The sequence below is a fragment of the Pristis pectinata genome, chromosome 9 (assembly GCF_009764475.1).
Source record: "Pristis pectinata isolate sPriPec2 chromosome 9, sPriPec2.1.pri, whole genome shotgun sequence".
Classification (NCBI taxonomy): domain Eukaryota; kingdom Metazoa; phylum Chordata; class Chondrichthyes; order Rhinopristiformes; family Pristidae; genus Pristis; species Pristis pectinata.
The window spans coordinates 13,875,154-13,897,809 of NC_067413.1; the positions used below are offsets into that span (position 1 = coordinate 13,875,154).

The 22,656-nt window shown below is 42.6% G+C and overlaps 1 protein-coding gene across 2 annotated transcripts in view; it reads right to left on the bottom strand.

Moving 5' to 3' along the window:
• LOC127574282 (microtubule cross-linking factor 1) overlaps nucleotides 1-22,276 on the bottom strand; it is a 166,546-nt gene extending 144,270 nt beyond the window's left edge. For both annotated transcript variants that reach the window (XM_052023159.1, XM_052023160.1), the window contains exons 1-2: nucleotides 20,992-22,276; nucleotides 3,884-4,108 (exon numbers count right to left, since the gene is read on the bottom strand). In XM_052023159.1, coding sequence (XP_051879119.1) covers nucleotides 3,884-4,108; nucleotides 20,992-21,939 — 1,173 coding nt within the window. In that variant the 5' untranslated portion in view covers nucleotides 21,940-22,276. The remainder of the gene's footprint in view (nucleotides 1-3,883; nucleotides 4,109-20,991) is intronic.
• Nucleotides 22,277-22,656: the final 380 nt, after the last annotated feature.

Consider the following 22,656-nt stretch of genomic DNA (forward strand, 5'->3'; position numbering starts at 1 on the left):
AGCACACATTGTAGCAGTATTAACTAATTGGAGAATTTTCTTCCATGTCTCTATAGGTAAAAGTATCTGAAGTTCTCTTTCCCATTTATTCTTAATTTTATCTGATATCCCTACACGTATTTTCATAATCAGATCATAAATTATTGCTATCAAGCCCTTCTGATAAGGGTTAAAACCTAAAATTTTTTCTGTAATTTCAATTTGATGTGGTATCAGAAAAGTAGGTAGAGTAACATTTAAAAAGTTTCTAATCTGTAAATATCTAAAAAAATGTGATCTAGGCAAATTGTATTTATTAGACAACTGTTCAAAGGACAAGAAACAGTTATCAACAAATAGATCACGAAAACATGTTATTCCCTTCGTATTCCATAAAAGAAAAGCTAGATCAATTCTAGATGGTTGAAAGAAAAAATTGAATAGAATAGGACTTGATAAGATAAATTTATTCAATCCAAAAAATTTACGAAATTGAAACCATATTCGTATTGTGTGTTTAGTTATTGGATTAATCATTTGTTTATTCAATTTAGTAAGTGCAAAGGGGAGCGAGGCCCCTAAAATAGAAGCCAATGAAAACCCTTGCACTGACTCACGCTCGAGATACACCCATCGTGGACATTGAATTACATCTAAATCCTGTGTCCAAAAAATTAAATATTGAATATCAATTGCCCAATAGTAAAATCTAAAGTTAGGCAAAGCCATACCACCATCCTTTTTCAATTTCTGTAAATATTTCTTACTTAACCTTGGGTTTTTATTCTGCCATATATATGAAAAAAATTTATTATCAATAATATCAAAAAAGGATTTAGAGATAAAGGTTAGAATCGCCTGAAATAGATTGCCCTCCCAGAATCCCTCCATCAGAACTCAGTTTTCAATATCAGGGGAAGGTAAATGAAGCCAAGTATCACAATAATCCCCAGACACTGTCAGTCCAAATTCCTTCTCTAGAGGTTTGAACACAATATGGGTGGATCTTACAGTGTAGTAATGAGTGAGTACTGCAATTTAGGAGGAAGAGCCTTTTCATAAGAGAGGTCACTCTAAAGCCTCTTGTATTGCCCTTGTGGACATAAAGATGCCACGGTGTTATTTCAAAGTGGAGAAGGAGAATTATCCCTGGAGTTCTGGCCATTGTTATCCCGTCAATCAATATCAACTAAAACAGATTATCACCGTGCTTTTTATTGGGATCTTGCAGTATATAAATTGGCTATAACATTTCCTACATTACAAAAGTGACAATGCTTCAAATGTACATCATTTACAATGAAGCACTTTGCAGTGTCCTGAGATTCATTGCGGGTCCTTTATAAATGCAAATCAAATGGTCGAATTAACCCACAGGTTTACTAACTTCAGCAGCTAATAAAGTGATAACAAATGATGGCAAGACTGTCGGATTAATGGCTTTTGGACCCCAAGCTGGTCTGAAAATCAAAAATTGCAAACTCCATGCAAATAGTGTCCCCATTCTCACCACGCTTTGCAGAGCAGTTCCACTGTACAGTTGGATTCTCAATGTTACTGCAGGAGTACACAACGCAGTGCCTTCCAATATCTCAGTATTGGTGTATCAATATTTCCCTAATCTGTTTTATTCTACACATAAAAAGAAGCCAAACATTTTCAAACTTCAGTAAATGCTCCTTGAGCAGTGCAATTTCACACAGGGAAAGTGAACCTTACGGTGTCTGGTTTAAACATAGAATCATGCTTAGAGAACTGTAGATATCAGGAAAGGTATGCACTCCACTCCCAATAGTTTAAAACTAGGCTGTGAATTCATCTTAAAAATAAAACCAAACATTTCATGCTAATTGTTTTTGTGAAAGTATGAATGCAATATGGACATAAATGCATTTGCGTCAACACATGGATATGGGTAAGAAGTATCAATGTGTACCCAAGTATTTGTAACAAAAACTGAAAATGATGGAAATATTCAGCAGGTCAGGCTGTAGGTCAGATGAAAGGTTAATCTGAAATGTAAGCTCTGTTTCTCTTTCATAGATACTGAGACTTTTCAGCATTGTTTATATTTCAGATTTCCAGTATCTGCAGTTTTTTTTGCTTTTAAATTAAATATATGTACATATGGAGAAGACAAAATGGCATGTCAAATGAACCATTGAATGATGCATCAAACTATATTGTCTGACCAGGCCTTCTCGCTAGCATTCTGGATATGCAAACCATTTCCCCCAATCCTGCGTCTTCAACATAAACAAAGCACCGAGGACCAGATGAAAAATTTAGGATTAAAAACATCTGAAAGGCCTCATCGCATTCAAGGGCAGTGCAAGAAGGCACTGATTTAAAGACAACACAACAGCAGAAAACCAGCAGCAGAGGCAAGGATACAAGCAGAAATGTAGATGGGAGATGAGTGACAACAGGGAGCCGGGCAGGTGTGAGAACAAGAACTGAAATCACAGAGAGCAAGAGAACAGAAATAGTAAAGGAAGGAGTACTCAAAGGGAAGAGATATGCTGTACAAAAAGGCAAGATGTTGGAAATCTGAAATAAAATCAAAGTACTAGAAACACTCAGCAGATCAGGCAGCATTTGTGGAGAGAGAAACAGAGCTAACATGTCATACAGAGGCCATTTTGATGAAGGGTCTTCAACCAGAAGCATTAATGCTGTTTCTCTTTCCACACACTGTCCTCTCCTGCCAGATTCCTTCTTCTTCAGCCCTTTGTCTCTTCTACCTATCACCTCTCAGCTTATTACATCTTCTCCCCCACCCACCCACCTACCATCCCCCCTCACCTGAACTCACCTATCCCCTGCCTGCATGCGCTCCTCCCCCTCCCCCCCCACCTTCTTATTCTGGCTTCTGCCCGCTTCCTTTCCAGTCCTGATGAAGGGTCTCGGCCCGAGATGTCGCCTGTTTATTTCCCTCCATGGATGCTGCCTGACCTGCTGAGTTCCTCCAGCACTTTTTGTGTATTGCTCCAGATCCCAGCATCTGCAGAATTTCTTGTGTTTGCCTGACATATTCCCGCTTTCATTCAAAAAAGACACTGTTCACTCACATTGGCTGTTTGGCAGAGTTGGGGTGAGAGTTGGCTTTTTGTTTTCCTTGTGGTGGGAGCAATTCTGAGGAACGCATTGCATCCGTTTCTCTCCCTTGAAGTCAGAAACCAGATAAGGAGGCCGAGGTCTGATTAGTGGGGGAACAGATCAGCTCTAATCAAAAATTCACACCCAAAAAACATGGATGGTGTTCTTTCCAAACATGCTGCTGAAATCCTGTGTGTTTCTAGCATTTTATGTGTGTACTTCTTGAAAAATAACATTGAGGTCATAATGTGCTGTAAGTACCAAGAGAAAACAAGTGCATAAATGAAATCACCTAGGCGGGAAATTTACGAGGAGAGAAAGATGGAAATTTTGAAGGGTGAAGCTTAATCCTAAAACATTGTTCTTTCTTTGCAAGCATCTCTAAAGTCTCTATTTCATAATGTCTGTGAAAGTCTATGAATGAGGCAGTTCCCATGAATAAAGTTGGCGATGAATGACTCATGAATGAGTGGATTTGCACAAAGGAATGAATGAATATATATGAAACCGAGCATGAATGAGACTAGTACGATGGGACAGTTTGTAAATCAGGGATAGGGAGATTGAAAGGTTCCGTGAGTGCAGTAGGCTGGTAAAGAGACATATACAATGCTGTCTTGCTAAGCAGCACGAACACAGGCAACAGAAGTAAGATTTGCATCTGGGTGAAAGGTTATTTTTTCTGTGTAAATTTGTGGATCAGCTCATCTGGCATTGCCCTGGTGTTTCATAGAACACACAGCGCACCACACAGATTTTGTTCTTGGGTAGTTACAAGGTTAGTGAGGTATGGCGACCAGCTTACCTTCAAGTCTTGCTCCAGATTTCTTATCAGTTCCCCATCAACCTGGCCAGTCTGAGCAACCTTCAAACTCTTCTGTTCAGCTTTCCTGAGGCGGTACTGCAGGATCCGGCAGTTTTTGTTGGAGCGATCCAGCTCTCTACGCAGTTCCTGCAGCTGATACACGTCCTCCTCCAAATAGCTGTCCCGCATTTCTTCCATCTCAGATCGCAGCTCATCCAGCTCATCCTGCCCAGTAAGCACATACACACACTAATTAATAACACTGTTTGCCGCACTCTTCCTTCCAGTCATTCATTAGCACAAAACCAAAAGCAAAAAAGCAACAAGCAAGCTATGAGGGTGCAATTACAATCAATGAACCCCATGCAGTGAGATAGCTGGGGATTGGAGAGGGGCAGGGAGGGAGGAGTGGGACACATACTGATCTGAGCCTCTCTTCTCCAATCCAGCCAAGAGGGTGAGAAACTGGCTGAGCAAAATAGTTACATCAAATATCTCCTGACAACTGGTTCTAAGTAGTACTAGAAGCAAAAGGTGTGATATCTCATGACTAAAAAGGGGCACTAACCAGACAAAGGAAAACATACTCAGACGGTAGTGTAGCATTTAGCGTAACACTATTACAGCGCCAGTGACCCGGGTTCAATTCCGGCCGCTGTCTGTAAGGAGTTCGTACGTTCTCCCCGTGTCTGCGTGGGTTTCCTCCGGGTGCTCCGGTTTCCTCCCACATTCCAAAGACGTACGGGTATGGGCATGCTATGTTGGCGCCAGAAGCATGGCGACACTTGCGGGCTGCCCCCAGAACACTCGATGCAAAAAGATGTTTTTCACTGTGTGTTTCGATGTACATTTAACTAAAAATATCTAAAAAATGCTGGAAACACTCAACAGGTCAGGCAGCATCTACAACATAGAACATTACAGCACAGTACAGTACAAGCCCTTCAGCCCATGATGCTGTGCCAACATTTTATCCTGCTCTAAGATCTACCTAACCCTTCCCTCCCACATAGTCCTGCACTTTTCTATCATTCATGTGCCTATCTCTCTTAAATATCCCTAATGTATCTGCCTCCACAACCTCTTCCAGCAACGCGTTCTAAGCAACCACCACTCTCTGTGTAAAACACTTACCTCTGACAAACCCTCTATACCTTCCTCCAATCACCTCAAAATTATGCCCCTTCGTGTTAGCCATTTTCACCCTGGGAAAAAACTCTCTGACTATCCACTCAATCTATGCCTCTTATCGTCTTGTACACCTCTATCAAAATGCTAGAAACACTCAACAGGCCAGGCAGCATCTGTGGAAAGAGAAACAGAGTTAACTTTTCAGGTTGAAGATCCTTCTAACCCTGCTTCTCCTTCCACAGTTGCTGCCTGACGAGTGTTTCCAGTATTTTCTGTTTTTATTTAAGATTTCCAGCTTCTCCAGTTTTTTTAAAATTTTCCCCAAGAATACTTTCCAAGTATAAAAGAGGTGAATAATAAAAGGTACAAATTCACAAATCTTGTACTGTAGGGAACTTCTAAGTTGCAAAAAAAATTGTTCTCCATTTCTTTGTACGAACTTCATACTTGTTAACGAGACAGATTTCAGCACTGGGAAAATGATGGAAGTTTCTTCTTTATAAAGAACATCTGCATAGGCCAGCTGCAGAGTTGAGCTCCCTTCATCCCGTTCCAACAATTTATGCATTCATATCAGTCTCCAAGGATCATCCACCACTTCATCAATGTGCTATAACTATCCCAAACATCAGCCATCCTCATCGTAAGGGGGATTCCCAATTTGGCAACATTTTGGGCCAAAACTGTGTACAGAAATTTATGTTTGCATGCCGCTGATACTTTTCCAAGCTCCTTTAAGGAAGATCCCTGCAGCATTTTAACTCACAGTTTCGGCTGAATAAAAGGCAGGTTTCAAAGGTGGAAGAATGTATAGCTTTATCCTCACTTGTGGATTGAGCCTTAAGACTTGGAAAAGTATTAACAAAGGCAGTTTTAACTCCAGGTTCTATGCCTTCACAAAATGAAAATGCCTCAGATAAAACGTTAAGTTGGTCAGGATTGAGAGAAAGTACCCGTGTCCTTTAAGAAGCTCCCTAAATTCACTCGTTTGAAATCAAGCACTTGCAATACATGCATCTTAAATAAACCATTTTAAGACGTAATTAATGTGAGAATCCCTCGGACAGAGTCACAGGTAGAGGAGTCTCATCCCCTACAAACAAATATTGGAAATTTATGATTGTTATGAAGGCGGCACGGTAGCATAGCGGTTAGCGCGATGCTATTGCAGCGCCAGCGATTGGGGTTCGATTCCCGTCGCTGTCTGTAAGGAGTTTGTATGTTCTCCCGTGTCTGCGTGGGTTTCCTCCGGGTGCTCCGGTTTCCTCCCACATTCGAAAGATGTACGGGTAGGTTAATTTGGGGGTTTAAAATGGGCGGCGCGGACTCGTTGGGCCAAAAGGGCCTGTTACCACACTGTAAATAAAATTTTAAAAAAAAATTTAAAATTTAATTTAAAATTTAAAGGCAAATGATAGGCAGCATGCCTGGGGTTTCTAAAGCGTTTGGGCAGCAGCAAAGATTCCTCATTACCAGTACCTACACACGAAATGGCCTCCCAGAACTTTTATTTATTTTCTCTCATGGGCAGCATTGGAAAGATCAACATTTATTGCTTATCCAGAAAATAAAAAAAAACAAATGGGGGTTGACTGAAATTGTTAAATTCAATGTTAAGACCTGATGGTTGCAACACACTCAGGAAGAAGATGAGGTACGGTTCCTTAAACTTACAGTGTGGATCATCAGAGCAATATAGGAGGCTAAAGATGAAGAGTAGGAAGACAAGTGATAGCACAAAGATGTGTCTACATACAGGACTGCCACACAAAGGAGTCTTCATTATATGGAGGTGATCTGCTGCCTAGAACTCTTACCAAGTTACATTGAAGGCTTGCTCCAACACCAGGGTAGGAATGGGTGGACAATTCAAGTGACAGACAAATGGAAGCTTAAGATCGCCCTGATGGACTGAAAGGAGACGGGCTGCAAAGTGGTCACTTATTTTGCGTTTTGTTCCACCAATGTAGAGGAGAACACATCACAAGCACCAAATGCAGTACACCAGTCTGAAAGAAGTGCAAGTGAATTGCTGCTTCACCTAGAAGGACTGTTTGGGTCCCTGGTAGGTGGGAAGGGTATTGGTATTGGTTTATTATTGTCACTTGTACTGAGGTACAGCGAAAAACTTGTCTTGCATACCGTTCGTACAGATCAATTCATTACACAGTGCATTGAGGTAGTACAGGGTAAAAACAATAACAGAATACAGAGTAAAGTGTCACAGCTACAGGAAAGTTCATTGCAAGTAGACAATAAGGTAGAAGGTCAAACAAGTCCATCTCAGGTAAAAGGGTCCATGTTGCATCTTCCACAGCTGCATCAAGAAGAGGAATAAGAAGGTGGGAGTTTGGTGAAGATGCAGAGGGCATTAATGGTAATGAACCTTTGTCCATGTTCGACCTGATGATGTGAGACAAGTTAGTCAGCATTGTTGTTTGGAAGTTCTGTTGGTGACATCTGAACATAGTCAAGCATCTGAATGGAGAAACAAAAATAGATGCTGGAAGCACTCAGCAGGTAAGAGAAACAGCTGGTGAGCGGGTCGAGGCTCCACCACCACAACTTGAAAAGTGAGAAGACAAGCGTAGATTAAGTTAAAGAGAAGATATGGAGAGCAGGGGGAATGTCTGTGGCAAGGTATAGACCAAAGCTGTCAAGGCAATAATTACTTTAAAAATCAGTTCTGTTTTAATTTGTTAAATAATTGTTACCATGACAACTTTGTCAACTTTATTTCCCTCTCCACTGAAGACAAGATCTCTTTATTAGTCACATGTACATCGAAACACACAGTGAAATGCACCCTTTGCGTTGAGTGTTCTAGGGGCAGCCCGCAAGTGTCGCCATGCTTCCAGCGCCAACATAGCATGCCCACAACTCCCTAACCTGTATGTCTTTTGGAATGTGGGAGGAAACCGGAGCACCCGGAGGAAACCCACGCAGACACGGGGAGAACATAGGAACTCCTTACAGACAGCGGCCGGAATTGAACCCGGGTCGCTGGCGCTGTGATAGTGTGACCTGCTGAGTGCTTCCAGCATTCTCTGTTTTTGATTCTGCTGAATGTGTTCTTGTTTCTACCTTCTCCTAGGTATTTGTCACATGGTTGCCTCTGGTAATACTTCTTTGATCCACTGCAAAATTTGTCCCATCTCTCAGTTTGACCTATATAATGGGTAACCACACTTGCAGCTCTAACAAGCTAGTCACTTTCCAAACTACTTCATACAGTACAGAATCAGTCCGTGTGACCCACTAAGTTCACACTGACCATCAAGCACCCATTTACACTAATCCTACACTCATTCCACTTTATTCTCCCCACATCCTCATCAACTCCCCCAGATCCTACTGCTCACCTACATGCTTGGGGCAATTTACAGTGACCAATTAACCTACCAACTTGTATGTATGTCTTTGCAATGTGGATGGAAACTGGAGCACCCGGAGAAAATCCACACAGTATCGCAGGGAGAATGTGCAATCTGCACACCGACGGCACCAGGGGTCAGGATTGAAGTCGGATGGCTAGAGCTGTGAGGCAATAGCTCTGATCACTGACCTACTGTGCTGCCCTTCATAATGTTCCTGTCGCATTTGATCTTTGCTGAGGGGACACCATTTGCAAGACTGCAAGGCTAGGTTACAACTAGCTTTACACTAAAGAAGCACCTCCTTGGCAGCAAAGCCCTTTAGGACATCCTGACGAAACTGTCAAAGGTGCCACATAACCAAATATCATTCGTTCTTTCTTCTAAAGCAGCCCCCTACAATCCTAACCAACATAGGGTTCCTCACTGAAATTCTACTTTGTAAACCATGGACATATACCTTTTGTCTGCTTGACAGATTTATGATAGTCACCCTGCAAATAAGGTGTTAGGAGCTTAATCGCAGCCATGCCTCTGCTATTTAGAAGTGATCTAGTGAAGTACTTCACTTGAACCACTGTCAGTTCACCAGTAAAACTGATGAATAGACAGACTTTGAACTTTTCAGCACTGAATCCATTAACTTTTGTTAGCTCAAGTATTGTCTTCAAAAGAAGACACTCTAATTTGGCGGTGTGGGAGAGGAAAAACTCTTGACGCTAAATGAATGCTCTTCATCCACATTAAAAGAACCAAGAAGCTAAGCTGCTCATTTTCTCAGGAATAAAATAACCAGCTAGAGAAACACACCCCATACCAACATAAATTAATCAGTCTCTGGTGCAGACTCAAAGCATGGTATTCTTTACAAGATCCCACCCTTTCCACAGTAAAATCATTTTGGTTAATTCATTTATGGATGCGGGCATTCATTGTCCATTCACTACTACCCTTGAAAAGATGGTGTCAACCATCTCTTGAACTGCTGTGGACCACCTCATGAAGGTACCCTAACAGTTATGTTAGCTAGGACACTCCAGGATTTAGATCCAGTAATGACAAAGGAAGAGCGATATATCTCCACATTAGGATTGGAGAGAAATTTGCAATAAATTGTGCAAAAAAAAAATAATGTGATTGTCTTCATGGGTTCATGGATCATTCAGAAATCTGATGGTGCAGGGGAAGAAGCTGTTCCTGAAACATTGAGTGTGGGTCTTCAGGCTCCTGTACCTCCTCCCCGATGGTGGTAATGAGAAGAGGGCATGTCCCAGATGGTGAGGGTCCTTAATGATGGATGCCGCCTTCTTGAGGCACCGCCTCTTGAAGATGTCCTTGATGGTGGGGAGGGTCATGCCCGTGATGGAGCTGGCGGAGTCTACAACCCCCTGCAGCCTCTTCCAATCCTGCACATTGGAGCCTCCATACCTGGCAGTGATGCAACCAGTCAGAATGCTCTCCACTCTACAAATTTCTGTAGAAATTTGCAAGAGTCTTTGGTGACATACCAAATCTCCTCAAACTTCTAATGAAGTAGAGCTGCTGGTGTGCCTTCTTCATGATTGTATCAATGTGTTGGGCCCAGGATAGATCCTCTGAGATGTTGATGCCCAGGAACTTGAAGCTGCTCATCCTTTCCACTGCTGACCCCTCAATGTGGGCTTAGCTGTGTTCTCCTGATTTCCCCTTCCTGAAATCCACAATCAATTCCTTTGTCTTGCTGACGTTGAGTGTGAGATTGTTGTTGTGACACCACTCATCCAACCTTTCTCACTCCTGTACACCTTCTTATCGCCATTTGCAATTCTGCCAACAACAGCAGTGTCATCGGCGAATTTACAGATGACATTTGAGCTGTGCCTGGACACATAGTCATGAGTGTAGAGAGTAGAGCAGTGGGCTAAGCACACATTCTTGAGGTGCACCTGTGTTGATTGTCAGTCAGGAGGAGACGTTATTGATGATACGCACTGAATGTGGTCTCCCAATAAGGAAGTCGAGGATCCAATTGCAGAGGGAGGGACAGAGGCCCAAGTTCTGAAGCTTCTTGTTTAGTACTGAGGGAATGATAGCGTTGTACACGGAGATGTAATCGATAAACAGCAGCCTGACATATGTATTGTTGTTGTCTAGGTGTCCAAAGCCAAGTGAAGAGCCCATGAGATTGCATCCGTTGTAGACCTGTTGTGGCGGTAGGCAAATTGCAGTGGGTCCAGGTCCTTGCTCAGGCATGAGTTAACTCTAGTCATGAACAACCTCTCAAAGCACTTCATCACAGTAGATGTGAGTGCTACCAGGCGATAGTCTTGAGACAGCTCACCCTGCTCTTCTTGGGACCAGTATGATTAATGCCCCTTTTGAAGCAGGTGGGAACCTCTGACTGCAGCAGAGAGAGGTTGAAGATGTCCTTGAAAATTCCACCCAGTTGGTTGGCACAGATTTTCAGTACCCTACCAGGTACACCATCGGGGCCTGATGCCTTGTGAGGGTTCACCCTCTTACAGTATAGTTTGTAGCAGGCTTGTTACTGCTCAAGTGATAGTCAAGTTTCCACTCAATTACAAAAGCTATCTGCCATAAAGCATCTCCCAGAAGGTAACAGAAGCAGATGATACACAGACCACTGATACCAACTGACTCTCCAAGTGTTCAGAACTCTGCATTCACTTTTTCCTGTTGTAAAACATTGGTTTATAACAATATGTCCAATCAATATGTCCAGGAAAAATATTTTTATTACACAATTAGTAACAAGAACAAACAGTTTACACTATTTAAGTCAACACAGTCCCCAGTCACATTCTGCTGTTCCTGGCATCAGCAAGTTTACAAGCCTTCAATAGTCCTTGACGCCACTCATCAATCCAGGAAACAAACAGTTCTCAAGAGAAAACAAAACTCTCACATCCCTTCTGCTGTTCCTAACAACAGCAAATGTACACATATCTTCACAGTTTTGGTCCCTGACACCAATTACAATTCCAGTCCAAAGCAGTTCTCGCTATCAGTGCATAAAATCTCCTTTTATACACATGGATCAAACAACTTCCTGTCACATGACAAACCACTATAGCAAACCAGCTTTAACTAAGCTGTTTAACACACTAACCATTACCACACCAGTGGATTTTAATAATGTTAGTTGCACATATCACAAAGTGTTAATAGAATGTATAATATCAGTATTCTAAATTGATTCTGAAGTTCTTGTTGTCTTCCATATCATGCCACACTCCTTTCAGAAGAAGTGGATATTTAAGGGTGCCATGAATAATTGGGAAACATGCAGGCCTTTGGATGACATACGATGGCGGCAGGTTGAATGTTTGGAGTCACAGTTAGGTCCACAGGGGAGTGGATTAGCTGAGGAAGCAGCTGTTCTGTACCAGATAATTTTGCTGAACACTCATCACATGAGGACAGACAGCAATTAGGAAGACAAATGTTCTTAGAGTCTAGGAGTAAGGATGCCTTGTTGTAATTGTATAGGCCTTAGGTGAGATCACACCTAGGGAACTGTGATAGTTTTGGTCTCCTTAACCAGGGAAAAATATTCTTGTCATACAGATTCAAAGAGAGTTTGCTCAATTCAATCCTTGGGTGATCCATAGGAAGACATTGAGTAAAATGTGACTATGTTCTCTGGAATGTAGAAAAAATTTTTTATTTAATTCATTTGGGGGATGCAGACTGCACTGGTAACAGCAGAATTAATGGCCTATTTCTAGATGGTCCTTTTGAAATATAAAGCTAGAGAGTGTGATACAGTGCATGTTGCAAGACTGTTTTCACTGGCTGGAGAGTATAGTGCTATAACACATAATCTCAGGATAAAAAGGCTAGTCATTTTGAGCTGAGATGAGCATGGAGAGGTGCTGAATCTTTGGAATTCTTTGTTTCAGAATGTTGTGGATGCTCAGCTGAGATAAAAAAGATTTCTAGGCATCAGAAAAATTAAATGATGTCAAAGTCAAAGTCGAGTTTATTGTCATATTCACAAGGACAATGAAAAACTTACTTGCAGCAGCACCACAGGCAGATAGCAACATTTACATGAAAAATGCAAATTACACACAATCTTTATAAGAAAGAACACAATTAGAACAAAAAAAGTCAATTTTTAGTGCAAAGTGATCAAAGTGGTCATGGTGTTGCTAGACTGTAGTGATTAAGGTTCTGCTGTTTGGTTCAAGAACCGAATGGTTGATGGGAAGTAGCTGTTCTTGAAGTGGAGTGGGAAAGTGGAGTTTATGTAGTTCAGCCACGATCATAGTAAATGTGGAAGAGGTTCAATGGCTCAAACAGCTTATAACTGCTCCTATCACTAGTTCATATGATTGCAACTGAGACTTTCAACTCTAATTTGTATCAATATAGAGTTAATGTAATAAACTTCCCCAGACAGTTCACAGGGGCATGAGCAAACAAAATTTGACACCAAGCCACAGAAGGACATATTCAGAATGTTAATGGTTACAGATGTAGGCTTGGAGTCTTAATTGCATCCATGTGATTTATACCAATTAGTGTTAATTGCATATCAATTGGGGACTCTCTTGTATCCATTTAATGGGAGCTGGCTGTCAATGGAGAGAGAGAAGTGTGATGTTTGTGCATTGGTTTCAGTATTCAAAACTTTGCAATCTGGTTAAGAGATTGAGGAAATATGGCTAAGTTTTAAAGCTTGAAGGCTTTCCATCAAGTGTAACAATGTGACCTGGAACCTTTGTGATGTTTTAAATGAGCCTCCTAATGAGTTGTGAAAAGCCCAGGATCAGACAAGAGTAGGGTTGGCAGCCCTCAACCAATGATTCCAGCCAGCCATCTGGTAGCTGTGAAGATCACTGTGGGACCAAGTCTAATCCTTTCCATGTACCCCAAATAATAAAAGCATTTGTTACTGACATTATATCATGTTGCTAAAGGGACTGAAGATCCTGCTGTGCATTTTCAGGGAGGTGACCCAACAAGCCTCTTATAAATGGTTCCTATACCACCACTGTACTGCAATATCCATAGAGGTAGTGAGCATCTGCCTGTGGGATTGAACAAGGCATTCTCTCCATCATCCCAGGTTTATCCTAGCTCTTCAGGCAGCACCTGCAGAGGAAAATGAAAGACGATGTTTCTAGTCAAAGCCCTTCATCTGGACCAGGACCCAAAACATTGACTGTCCATATCCCTCTACAGATGGTGCCTGACCCGCTGAGTTCCTCTAGCAGGTCGTTTTTGGCTCCAGATTCCAACATCTGCAGTCTCTTGTGTCTACTTTTTACCCTAGCTCTTGTACAATAATGTGAGCAATGTGAACTTTCAGCACTGATGGAAGACTCAACTAAATAATAGCTTTTATTGAAACTTGATATATTGGGTCATTTGGTGATTCACTGACCTTGCACCTTATTGTCTATCTGCACTGCACTTCCTCTGTAACTGTGACACTTTATTCTGTACTGTTTTTGTTTTTACCTGTACCACCTCAATGTACTCTGTACTAACTCAATGAACTGCACTGTATAATGAATTGACCTGTATGATCAATATGCAAGACAAGCTTTTCACTGTACCTCGGTACAAGTGATAATAATAAACCAATACCAATACCAAAATATGAAAATGCATTGATTAGAGAAATTCTTTGGTCACATTGACAGAACTAATTCATTCACCTTGAGAAATTCAGTCTGGTTTTAACATTTCTCCACTCTGCAAAATTCAATGTGAACAACAGATCTGAAAATGTGAGTAGTGCATTCCAAATCATTTCTTGGATTGCCTTCTGGCTTCCCCAGGTACAGATGCCAAATGCAGCCGTAGGAATGTGTTAACACCATCCAGGAATGCCAACTGGGAGTTACACAGAAGATAACTCTTCCTCCAATAGGCCTCTCCTATTCACTTACAGGACTTTAGCACTTACTATTCATCCCTAATTGCTTTCACAGCTAAAAGTCAGCTACATTGACTGGACTAACATATAGGCCAGATTTGTTAAGGATGGCAAATTACTTTTCCTGCAGAAGATTAGCTGTTTTTTAAAGGCAATCCAACAGTTTCATGATCGCCTTCACTGAAACTACCTTTTCATTCAAGATTTATTTATTTTATTTAAATTCCCCAGCTACAGTGTTAACAAACTCATGTCTCCAGGTTAACAGCCCAGACTTCTGGATAATACTCCTATAACTTAATCGCTATGCTGCTTTAGCCACAATACAAGTGTTGAATTTTCAGCACTTCAGACTCAACCTTAGTGTCAAAGAATGATCAAGATGTCAGTTCCATGGCTTAGAGAATTTAGAATTCAAGGACACGCTTCATCACTCCATCACCCAGTACATTGATCGCCAACACGCCACATCATCTCCGAGGGTTTTTGACAAGTGCAATAGCAAACTTGTTCAACACACTTCCAAAAACTACCTCTATTTCATATAATTACATCCGTTACAAAGCAGAATAGGCTTTGAAGCTTAAAAAGAAACAGCCACATTTCCTCAATCAAGTAATTACCGACCAATTACTCTGCAACTACCAGAGTGGAAAGGGATTGCCAGCATTTCTCAAGGTGCAGTCAGAGTTCACCTGCAGAATGCAAGGTTCAGCGGGTGTAGCAGTACGAGTTTAGAAACAATAGATGATGCCTTATGAATTATTCGATGTTCCAATTAAATTAGCAGATGAGAACTACAATGACATTTTTAGCTTGGATATGGAGAAGACAACTAATAATGTTGCATAATTAGATCAAGGTTCAAGATGTTAATGGCATGTTGTAGGGAACGCATGGGCTGAGATGCTGGTGGAAGCTGATTCAATTGTAACTTCCAGAGAGCACTGGATAAATATCAGAATGAGAATAATGTAATTGGTTTATTATTGTTACATGTACCAATATATAGTGAAAAGCTTTTGCTTGCATGCCATCCAGGCAGATCATTTCATACACAAGTACATCAAAGTAGTACAATAGGGGAAAAAAGAATGCAGAGCCATGATGAAAAGGCAAGGAGGTAGAGCTAAGGCACAATGAGGCAAGTGGCCACATTCTGAACTGTATCATTTTATGGCTATAGGAAAATTATTCAGACATTTCTATAGGCAATGAACATTAGTGGCCTGCACTACCTGAAGGAAAGGTACAAAATATGCACTTATAGCAGTGAAAGAATGAACCATAAAGCCAATAAATTTCCAAATTCTCTCAGAATTGGGGTGCTCCAGGATCCTCAAAACACTTCTATGAACTCAAAGCTTCAGTATAAGGATATTGAATACAAAGTCTACTATGATACATTTTGTAAGACTCAAGATTCTAAAGCAGAGTACTGCGAGTTCAAGTCCCAGTCCAGTCTTGAGCCCAAAGTCAATGCTGGCACTGTAGTGGTGTACTGATGGAGTAAGGTGCTGTTTAAGGTGAGAAACAAAGGTCTGCAGATGCTGGAATCTAGATGAAAAACACTATCTGACCCTAAATGTTGACCGCCTGCTTATCTCCATGGATGCTGCCTGGCCTGCTGAGTTCCTTCAAAATCATGCTGCTTGTGACTCAGAATGTTAAAGTAAGGTCCTCAGAAGTACAAAAGATTCTGTGCCATCATTTTGAAATAGGTCAGGGACTTAGCTCTAGTGCTCTTGGACAACATTTTTCTAACTAAGAAAAACAGATTAACTGGTCATAATCAGATTCCTATTTGTAGGAACTTCCTGTATGCAAATTGACTGCCAATGAAGTACCTTAAGTATAGTCATTGCTGTAAGCCCCATTCTGAGGTAGTTATTGTTGTATACCCCATTCCGAGGTAGTGAACAATTTGAAAGTGTCAACTCCTATGTAAAAGCACTTATTAATATAGCATAAGTAGACAAGTAACCTGAATCTTATTTAAGCAACTTAGCAGGCAAAAATTTGACACAATTAGTGTGCACATTGCAGAATATATTGTTCACGTGCAAGATTAGCAAACCAACTGACACTACTTCTCCAAAAATAGTCACCAGTTTGTAAAATACATCAAACAGCTGTCCACTGACTGTGCAGGGATTGTGAGCATCAACTGTAACCACAGCAACTTGCTCCGGCATGTCAATGCCACAAACATCAAACGTCTTGCTTAAATAAAATCCAAACCTCCTTACACTTAGCCAAGGAAAACATCTGCCATCATATTCCAGAGCAAAAGCATAAGACCACAGATTAATAAAATAAATCTCTGCAGAATCTCAATAATTAGAAGCCACAAACACTCCATCACCACATTGTCCAAATGATTGTCTGTAATCAAACTGCATCACAGACACATGTAAGCAAGATGTTCAGAAGTCATTCTGTTACCACTGCACGACAGGCTGATCTGGGCTAAAGTTCCATCACTTAAATGTTATTCAACTTTGTTTTATTAAGAAACTAACAATAAAATTCACAAATGATGATTTCAGTTAAGGGGAATGACAGAAATATAGCGCTACTTAAATGATGGAAAACACTTAGATGAAATGATGCTGCTTATAGCTCAATCACTAATGGTGTGAGTAATGTTATGTGATAAACTGAAACTACCACACCAGAAGCTTAATGACGTCGAAAGCAAAAATCTGCAGATGTCGAAAATTGGAAATAAAAATGAAAATCCTGGAAATACTCAGGAGATCAGGCAGTTTATTTACTCAAATTTCTACCTTTCCAATGGTGTATTTCCACTAACCCAATACGTAACAGTTAACATTTCAAGTCTGAGACCCTTCATCAGACCCAAAACGTTAACTGTCTCTCATTCCACAGATACTGTCTGATCTGCTGAGTTTTTCCAGCATTTTCTGTTTTTATCCCAGATTTCCAGCCTCTGTAGTACTTTTGATTTTCATTTACTGAAGCAATATGCAAGCATAATGATGATGGCAGTTTAGCCATTGTAAATGCCACACAAATTCCAAGCAGCTGGGTGGTCATTCAATGCAAACATACCATATAATGTGGCCTTACATATCATATTGTGAATAAAAACCATACTCTATGCAATTGATTCAATTTGCTTACATATATACCTCTGCTAGCTCCATATACAGTACACAAACTTTGATACATACCCACTATACATAAATAGATACTGACCACATGTAGAGAACACATGCACACAGTGTGTCTCCAGTAGAGCACTGTAATGAACACACTAGATCTGGAGCCATTCCAGCAAAATTTGGAATCCATCCACTGCCAACTGAAAAGTTTCTTTATAAATGATATTTTTTAAAAATCCATTTGAATAAGTTACATTTAAAACTTAATATAAAGCTACATACCAGTACTGCAATCAAACAGGAATTAAAATCTGGTTTTAATTCTGTATCAAGTACATACCGTTCAGCAAAAGGTTTAAATACTACAATACCGATTATGAACTCAACCTATCTCGACAATGCCTAATTTACTTTGATTTCATTCAACGTAGCCCACAATTGTCTATTTAATGTCCAAACATAAAAATGAGGAGCAATACTTCCTTCAGTGTCTACAACAAAGAGTATGTAAATAATCCTAGTGAAATATGAATAAGCTTTTGTTGTAACAGCTTTGTGCAGGGATCAGTCATCTGGCCAGAATACTTAGAATAACTGAAAGGACGTGCGGGCTCAGTGCATTGTCCACCGATGTATACAAGTAATGCATAGCTGGGCGCTCATTATCTGGCATCATGAGTGTGGTATGACCGTGGCCCCAGCTGGCCAATGAGGGACATAGGCTCAGAACATTAAATGACTTGTAGCAATCTGCCATTTTGTTGTCAGCAATGTACATCACTCAGATACTCCTGACTGACTTTTACTTACAGTGCCAAATCTTGCTGTTACAGGGCACCTGCTGTTGGAAGTTGTCCCTGCATGTTTAGTTTTTAAATGTTTTGCAATGGTAAGTTCCTAAAAGTATGAACTGCTAACACTGCAGCAAAGGAAGGTGGGCATCTGGGATCTGGACAAGTAACAGTGTAACAAATCATAAGGAGAGATAATGGGAGGAAATTAAAGACTGGGGGAAAGGAGTAGGGAAAAAAGAGAGGCAGAAAGGAGAAAAAATTTATCCAAAAAATATTAATATCTCCAGCAACAATTCAAAACCAAAGGGCATCTTGGTCGGCATGGACGGGTTGGGCCACAGGACAGTTTCCATGCTGCATTACTCTATGCTGAACTATCACCTTTGCAATAGTCATAGAGCAACACAGCACGGATACAGGCCCTTCAACCCAACCAGGCCATGCTGACCATGGTGCCCACCCAGCTAGTCCCAATTTCCTGCATTCCGGTCATATTCCTCTTAGCCCCACCCCTTCATGTACTTTTCCAAGTGCTTCTTAAATGATACTATTGTACCTGCTTCAACCACTTCCTCTGGCAGCTCATTCCATATACTCACCATGCCTGTGTGAAAAAATTGCCCCTCAGGTCCCTTTTAAATCCCCTTTAATCTTTCCCCTCTCACCTATGCCCCCTAGTTTTGTACTCACCTACCCTGGGGAAAAGACTGTTACCGTCCACCTTATCTATGTGTCTCATAATTTTAAACATTTCTATAAGGTCGCCGCTCATTCTCCTATGTTCCAAGGAATAAAGACCTAGCCTGGCCAACCTCTCCCTATAACTCAGGCCCTCTGGTCCTGGCAACATCCCCGTAATTCTTTTCTGCACTGTTTCCAGTTTAACCATATCTTTCCTATATAACAGGGTGACCAAACTGTACACAGTACTCCAAGTGTGGCCTCACCAATGATTTATACAACTGCAATATAATGTCCCAACTCCTATACTCAATGCCCTGACTGATGAAGGCCATTGTGCTAAATGCCTTTTTCACCACCCTGTCCACCTGTGATGCTGCTTTCAACAAACTAAGCACTTGTACTCCTAGGTCCCTGTGTTTCATTACACTCCCTGGTGCCCTACCATTCATAGTACAAGTCCTATTGTTGGTTTGACTTTCCAAAATGTATCACATCACACTTTTCTGTATTGAAATCCATTTGCCACTCCTCGGGCCACTTCCCTAACTGATCAACAACATACTTCCAGTGCCAGCGATTTGGAACACCTTGCCACATTAAAAGTTAGTCTTGAAGATACTTAACGTTGTGGTCAAGTTTATTGTTGTCATAGGCATACATACACAGGGTATAAATGCCATGAAAATTAGCTCTTTGCAGCGGCAATACAGTGCATTACAAGACGAGGACAAACCTAAATTAACACAAACTTAAATTAACATAAATTATATATAACTTACACATGTGCAAAATAAACAACAAAATTAACATAAAGTTTGGTTTGGATCTACAGTGCAAGTCCGGCAGCTTCAAGTCATCCAACAGATGTCAATAGTAAGTCATAGAGCAAAATACCATTTGAGCAAAGCTGATGACGGAACAAACTGCAACCATGAGGTTGCTGAGTTTAACGGTGCCTGGAGTTACTCTCCATTTCCGCATTATTAACACTACAAGGCGTTCCGTTATTTATCCAACCCTTTCCCTGATTCCTGGGTGTTCCTGTATGTGCACAAAGGGTTATTTCAGTCATCAAAGTGTGCTCACACGCATGTTTGCTTCGGTTAGCGAGTGTGTGAGTGGTTGAATTTCAGCACCCATTCCAACATTCAAAAAATCCTCATTAGTTAGAACTAAATCCAACTGGCATTTTATGTTTCTTTTTAAAAAAAAGCGCTTAGATATCCATCTGGAAGCCAGCGTCAGAATCAAAAATAAACGGTCCCATTATCCAACCAGAGCTCCCTGGCACACTCCCCCCCTCCAACTCAGCCCCACCTCCACAGTCACCGCCCGTTGGTCAGTTTCAAATCTGTGGAAAGTGACAAGACGGATGGACTGTTTGAAACCAGATCTCGCAACGTTAAAAATACACAGGGAGTCAGTATCCACCGAAGCGGCAAAGGGGGGCAGACTACATACTGCTGTACCACAAAATAAGCTCGCTAACAAATCACCACCAACTACTTATTTTTCCCGTTTAAAAAAAAATCACTGATATTGTAAGGATGGAGGAGAGAATTAGCTAGTTAAATTGGGATAAAATTCTGAAATGTGGTATTATATCGAGGAGATTTTGTGACAAGCATATAATGAAATAAATTTGGTCAGAATTGATCAGATATTTTAGTGACAGAAATGTAATAAACTGGTCAGAATTGATCAGATGTTTTAGTGACAGAAATGTAATCTGATTGATTAGAGGTGGTCAGATATTTTAGTGACAGAAATGTAATAAATTGGTCAGAATTTATCAGATTTTAGTGACAGAAATGTAATCAGATTGATTTGAGGTGGTCAGATATTTTAGTGACAGAAATGTAATAAATTGGTCAGAATTGGTCAGATATTTTAGTGACAGAAATGTAATAAATTGGTCAGAATTTATCAGATTTTAGTGACAGAAATGTAATCAGATTGATTTGAGGTGGTCAGAAATTGGTGGATTTGGGTCACGACTCAGGGCAGCTTTGTCAGGGTGTTCAGGGACACAAGTTAAGGGGTGGAGGGGTGGTGAGCGGTGGGGATAAAGTTTGGGGAGGGGTGGGTGACAAGCCTTAAGGCTCACCTTCAGGTAATCATTCTCGGAGCGGACTTCCTCGATTTCTCTCAGCAGCTCCGCCTCCAGCGCGCCGCCCCCGCTCGGCGACAGCTCGGACGGGTTGCGGGCTTTGCCGGCTCTGGCGCCGTGCCTACCGTTCGCCGAGGAGCCCGTCTTCGGCCCCTCGCCTCCTCCTTTGAGGGGCGAAGGGCGCTGCTGCTGCTGTTCCCCGCGCTGCGCCTGTTCCGGGCCGAGATTGGGCGCTCCGGCCGCCGCTTTGCTTCTCTTGCCGCCCTCGGCGTCGCTGGAACCGGCGCACGACTCGGCGTCGCTGGTGCTGGCCGCCTCCGGCGCTTGCAGCCGCTGCTCGTCCGACAGCGGCTCGGAGGCGCAGTCCGACAGGTCGGAGCTGCTGTCGGTGTGGCTGGGCTTGGTCAGCGCCAACGCCAGGCTGCCGGCCAGCAAGGCGGCCGCCCCGGGCTCGGCCACCAGGCATTTCTTGACCCTCCTCCCCTGGCTCTTGTGCTGATGCTCCGCTCCGTGCCCCGGCGGCAGCTGCTGCTGCTGTTTGCCCCCCTTCTCGTGGTGGCCTTTGGACGAAGCCCTCTTGGCGAAGTGGCTGACCGACAGCGAGGTCTTGGCGCCGGACACGCCGCCTTTGGGCGCCGACGCTTTGTCCTTGGAGCCCGGAGCGTTGCTCCTTCGGGACGGTCTGCTCTGTGGAGCCAGCACCCCGGCGACCTGTTGCTGCTGCTGCGGCGGCGGCGGCGGCGACGGCTGCTGCTGCTTGGTTAGAGAGAGGGAGCCCGGCGAGGAGGGCAGGGTCCCGGGCTTGCAAGGGTTCAGCGCAGGTTTGGCCACCGCTCGGCAGTGCAGCTCCTTCAGGGGTCTGGCGGGCGAGGGAGCTCGGTTCAGCCGCTTCTTCTCCGCCGCGTACTGCTGCTTGATCTCAGCGCTCCCGTTCACGGTCTCCATCCCTGCGGCGATGCAGCCAGCCACCTCGGCCGTGCCACACACGAGAGCAAACCCGCTCTCCCTTTGTGTGTGTGCATCACTCCTCTCTTGATATTGTGCTGCTGCTGTGTGTTTGCTTCTCCAAGCAGTCTCCCGGATCGGATTCACTCAGAGCCCAACACACGCTGGTCAAAGCAGAGGATGAATAACCATCCCGCTCCCCCCTCCCCCTTTTTAAATCCTCAATCGGTGGTGTTATGTGGCATTTTCTCTGCCCCCCCCCCCAACCCTGTGCAGTGGGCTATATTACTCCCATTGCCTGTGCCTCAGTCTCTCTGATCTCTCTCTCTCTCCCTCCTGCTCTCTCTCTCTCTCCCGGCCTGATTGATTGAGAGAGAAAAAAATAACAAGCTGCAACCTCGCCTGACGCCAGTCGCTGGACGCATGCGCATTTCCTCAGCCCGACCCCCCCCCCCCCCCCAACCCCCTTCCTTCCCCTCCCCTCAAACCCCACACAAGCTCTGGGAGGGATCTCTAGTGGTTGCAGTTACAGTCGGCAGGTTGAAGTGGCGTGCATACGTGTAAACCTGGAAGAAGTGCCTGCTGCTTGCAGTGGCATTGAATGCATATCGTTTCACATCTCCATTTCTGCGGAATGCACTGATCTGTTCATGGGAAACGGGGAAGGTTGGCTTGGGGAACGGGTCCTGATGCAGGGTCTCGACCCGAAACGTCTAC